Source organism: Octopus bimaculoides, chromosome 29 (genome assembly GCF_001194135.2).
Source record: "Octopus bimaculoides isolate UCB-OBI-ISO-001 chromosome 29, ASM119413v2, whole genome shotgun sequence".
NCBI lineage: Eukaryota > Metazoa > Mollusca > Cephalopoda > Octopoda > Octopodidae > Octopus > Octopus bimaculoides.
This window is the reverse complement of record NC_069009.1, coordinates 82864-87961: the sequence shown is the minus strand read 5'-3', so window position 1 is coordinate 87961 and position 5098 is coordinate 82864. Positions and strand designations below refer to the sequence as shown.

General features: G+C 39.9%; 1 protein-coding gene across 1 annotated transcript in view; it reads left to right on the top strand.

Annotated features, from left to right (window-relative positions):
* The first annotated feature begins 2511 nt into the window (after positions 1–2511).
* Positions 2512–5098, top strand: part of LOC106872456 (39S ribosomal protein L1, mitochondrial) — a 6705-nt gene continuing 4118 nt past the window's right edge. The window contains exons 1-3 of the mRNA XM_014919465.2: positions 2512–2714; positions 3994–4141; positions 4559–4775. Of these exons, the coding sequence (XP_014774951.1) occupies positions 2648–2714; positions 3994–4141; positions 4559–4775 (432 nt within the window). The 5' untranslated portion in view covers positions 2512–2647. The remainder of the gene's footprint in view (positions 2715–3993; positions 4142–4558; positions 4776–5098) is intronic.

The window sequence follows — 5098 nt, the reverse complement described above, 5'->3', positions numbered from 1 at the left end:
TATATATATATATAAATATATATATATATATATACATACACACACACACACACACATATATATATATATATATATATATATATATACACACACATATATATATACACACACATATATATATAGACACATATATATATACATATATATACATATATGTGTATGTGTATATATATATTTATATATATACACACACACACACACACACATATACAAACACACACATACGTGTGTGCTATAGATAGATAGACAGAAATGAATCTTTCAGTGTGTATGTATACCAATACACATACACACGCACATATGTGTGTGTGCATGTGTGTGTGCGCGTGCGTGTGTGTGTATGAGAGAGAGTATTGTGTACTTTACATTTGCGCACGCACAATGACACATATATATGTGGGAGGGGATATTTACATGCATTTATGTAACGCACACACACACACACACGTTCACACACATACAAACACACACATTATTGGTTTTGAAGTTGCGTCCCTTTGCGTTCTGAGATCGAATCCGCGTCGAGGCCATCTCATTTTCCTTTTTTATTTCATTTCATTTCATTTCATTCACGGGATGTATGTATATATATATGTATGTACGTGTGTGTTTGGGGGGTTGGTCACGAATGGATCGATACAAATAAGACATCGTTCAAATACGTATTTCAATTTAATCCGCTTTACGTAAAAAAAATAAGAGTAAAAATAATAAATAAATATAGAAATAAAACAATTATGTTCTTGTTCTGAGGAAAATCCTCTCCGTTTCTATCTCTGACACACTTATAGTTCCTCCTACTTTTTATCTGCCTCTCTCTTCTCCTCTCTCGTTTCTTCTCCCCCTCTCTTTCTCTCTCTCTCTCTCTTCTCCCCCTCACTTTCAATTCCTTTCTAACTCTCTTTCTCTCTCTCCGCTTCTTCTCTTCCTCTTCCTCTTTATATCTCTCTGTTTCTTTGTTATGCTCTCTCTCTATCATCTTTCTCTCTCTCTCTTTCTTACCCAATCAATCTCTGTTTCTCTGTTTCTCTATATCTCTTTTACTTCTCGTGTTCTTTCCTCCCCTTGCTCTCAATTCCTCTTCCTATCTATCCATCTATCTATCTATCTATCCACTTATCTAACTTTCTATCTACTTCTCTCTCTATCTATCTCTCTCTCTATCTATCTATCTATCTCTATCTACCTACCTATCTAGCTGTCTATCTATTTCTCTGTCTATCTATCTATCTATCTATCTATCAATCCACCTATCTATCCATCTATCTGTCTATCTACCCACCTATCTAGCTTTCTATCTACTTCTCTCTCTCTCTCTCTCTCTCTCTCTATCTATCTATCTATCTCTCTGTTTTCTTTCTCTCTTTCGTGTCCTCTCTCATTTCTCTACCTCTCTACTCACACCTTTACTCTCTCAATACTCTCTCTCAATACTCTCTCTCAATACTCTCTCTCACTCTTTTCCTCCCACTTCCAGTTATTTTCTACACACTCTCTCTCTCACTAAACCCCTGTTTCTTTGCTTTCTTTCTCATTATTCTCTTTTTTCCCCTCTTTTAATCCTTCTAATCCTTCTCCCCTTCCTATTCCTATTTCCTCCCCTTTACACCTCCCTTACTGTTTCTTTATCCTCCCTTCCTCTCTCACTCTCTCAACGTTCTAATTAACCCCTGCCCCTCTTTATCTACTTCACACTCTTTCACTATTTCCTCCTCTTTTTGTTTTACTTGCGTCATCCTCACCCTTTTACTCCTTAACTGTTCATTTACCCCCTCTCTCTTACTGTATCTACTTTGGTTTCTCCTCATCCTTCCACCCTGCGTCTCTCTTTATCTCTCTCTCTTACCAAATGCCTGCTTTCACCACTCTTTTATTTTCTCCTCTTTATTTCCCCTCCTTTCTTATCACACTCTTTTAACGATTTTCTCTCTCTCTTTCTCACTCTATCTATCTCTCTATCGTTGTCTATCCCTTTCTCTCTCTCATTTCACACATTCACTCTTACCACCCCTTTCCTCTCTTTCTTGCACTTTACCCTTTCGTCTCTTTCAACCTTCCAGTCTTTCCCTTTCCCTCTCTTTTCATCTATATATCTCTCTACCTTTTCCTCTCGTTCTCATTATACCCCTTTGTTCGTGCACTTTTTCTCTTTTTTCTCCCTCTCTATTTATTTACCTTTTCTCCTCTCACTCTCCCTCTAAATGTCTTCCTTCTCATACTTCCCCTTCCTTTATATACCTTTCCCTCTCTTTTAATCTATCTATCTTTCTATCCTTTCTCCTCTCACTCTCATTATCTCTCTTAAAACCTCTCTTTCTTACAGTTTTATCCTTTCTTTTCTCTCTCTCTATATATATATCTTTCCCTTCTCCTTTTACCTATGTATCTATCTATATTTCTTCCTCTCGCTCTTCCTCCTACACATCCCCTTCAACACCAACCGCCGGACAATTTTCAGGAAAAAAAAATCATTTCAACCATTTACATAAACGATTTAAAATCCAACATATTTTATTTCAACCCCCACCGCACAGCAGCAACAAATTTTTTTCCTTCTTTTTCGGTTCATTTTCCTCCGTTTTGCAGTAAATATTTATTTACTCCTCACATCTGAAACCGAACTTCCTGTTTTCTCATTCATTCAGCAATGTCTTTGGCTTCTGTTCTTTCTTCCTCTTGGAGTTCGATCCTCGCTCGAAGATCTCTCACTGCCCGTAAGTCTGGCTGTTCCTTGCCAATATTTAACGTGATCTATGACATTTCCTCTACATTGCATCATCTTAGGTGCCTTTCTGTATATTTTCCCTCTAAAATATCTAATTTATTTACATATATTATATACAAAGTTTTCAAAGTCAAACGTGTAGCAGACCTTTTTACTGTCTAAGACTCCGATCGCACTGCCCCGACCTATGGTCCTCACTGTCCGAGGCCGAGGAAGGAAGCCCAGGGTCGGACGATCGTCGGCCAGAATGCTTTGTGGTGTTTGTTCCGACTCTCTGCGCTTCGGGTCATCCCGCCGGGGGTCAACTTTGTCTTTCAAGTTTTCAACGATCGGTAAAAAAAAAAAAATTTTAATGGTTTCAGTTCTCTCTGCTTCGATTTCGAATCGTGCTCGAGTCAGCTATGCCTTTCAAGCTTTCATGGTTCGATAACAAACGGCATTCCGGCTCTCAGCGCTTCCAGTTCAAATCCCGCCGAGGTCGAAGATTTGAGGGCCGTTCCGGCTCTTTACGTTCTGAGTTGAAATCCTGTCAAAAAGAGCTTCTGGGACGGAGAAAGAAGCCCAATAGCCATTAGGGCGGTGTGTTTACATCCCCCGTAACTTAGCGGTTCGGCAAAAGTGACCGATAGAATAAGTACTAGGCTTACAAAGAATAAGTCCTGGGGTCGATTAGCTTGGCTAAAGGCTGTGCTCCAGCATGGCCGCAATCAAATGACTGAATTAAGTACCAGTTGCATACTGGGGTCGATCTAATCGACTGGCCCCCTCCCCCATAAATTTTGGGTCTTGGGCCTCAAGTACAAAAGTATATTGTAAGGCAGCAAGCTGGCAGAAACGTTAGCACGCTGTGCTAAATGCTTAGCAATATTTCGTCTGTCTTTATGTTCTGAGTTCAAATCCCGCCGAGGTCGACTTTGCCTTTCATCCTTTCGCGGTCGATAAATGAAGTACCAGTTGCATACTGGGGTCGATCTAATCAACTGGACCCCTTCCCTCAAAATTTCAGGCCTTGTGCCTAGAGTGGAAAAAAATAAGCTGCAATGGTGTGTTCCAGGCCGTCTCCCATCCTGGGTCATGTTCCACCCTGGGTCCTGTCCCACCCTTCTTCTACTCATCTTCTTGCTCCTTGAGGGTTTGCCCTGGCCCCCTTGTCCACTACCCTTCTGTTTCTTGATGGAATGAGTTCTTCAGATATGCCTATGACAAAAAAGCTTTCTAAAGGCTTTGGTTTTGCTAATTACCTTTTTGTTAATTACCTTCTCTTTCAGTAAGCTGCAATGGTGTGTTCCAGGCCGTCCCCCACCCTGGGCCCTGTCTCACAAATTACCAACAGAACCGATTTAAACAGAAGAAAATTAGGTTCAAAGCACTGAAGCCAGCGAAAGAGAAGAAAAAACATGAACCTAAATCACCTTTGTAAGTATTATCATCATCATCATCATCATCATCACCATCATTATTATTATTATTAATTATTATTATTATTATTGAGTGAAAGTTAGCAATTTGGGCCAATGGGTTCACCTGTGACTGATAAAATACAATTACAGGTGCAAAAATTAAATCTTGCTGTTTCTCTATCTCTCTCTCATTCTTGCGCTCCTTTTCTCTCTCCCTCTCTCTTTTTCTCTCCCTTTCTTTCTTACCCTTTCTCCCTTCTCACCTTCTCTCTTCTTTGTCCCCCCTCTCTTTCTCTGTCTTTGTCGCTTGCTCTCTCTCTCTCTCTCTCTTCTCTCCCCTCTCTCTGTTTATTTTTCTTTCCCCTCTCTGTCACACACACAAAGCAAACAAAAAAATCCTATGACCATCACCGCAAAATCTCTGTCGTTTCAGACAAACCAAGAAAGTTGTGAAACGTAAGATCAATCCGGAATTCGAGGCAAGATACCCGACCGACAACATATGGCTCCACAAGCATTACCCAGTCCAAAAGTTGGCCCTTGAAGTGGCCATCATGAAACACAAGGCTTATGCTGATCCTATGATGCTTAACAACCTCGATGGATTGCTTTATGCAGACATGGAATTAAATATGGAAACCAAGAAGAAGGTGAGCTCCTTCATTGACAAATGACCCCTAGGGGAAACATCAGTTGTCAAGTGATGGTGGAGGGACAGACACAGACACACACACACATAAATATGTATACATACATTTATATATATATATATATACACATAGGGTGTCCACAAGGTCTGGGTACATGGAGTAAATAAAATCATAACATAAACAATTAGATATAAGAAATAATAATTTCTTAAAGTATGTGCTAATCTCCATGTACCCAGACTTTGTTGACACCTTAACCACCTGGTTCACCAGTCCTCAGTCAAATCATCCAACCCATGCTAGCATGGAAAGTGGACGTTAAA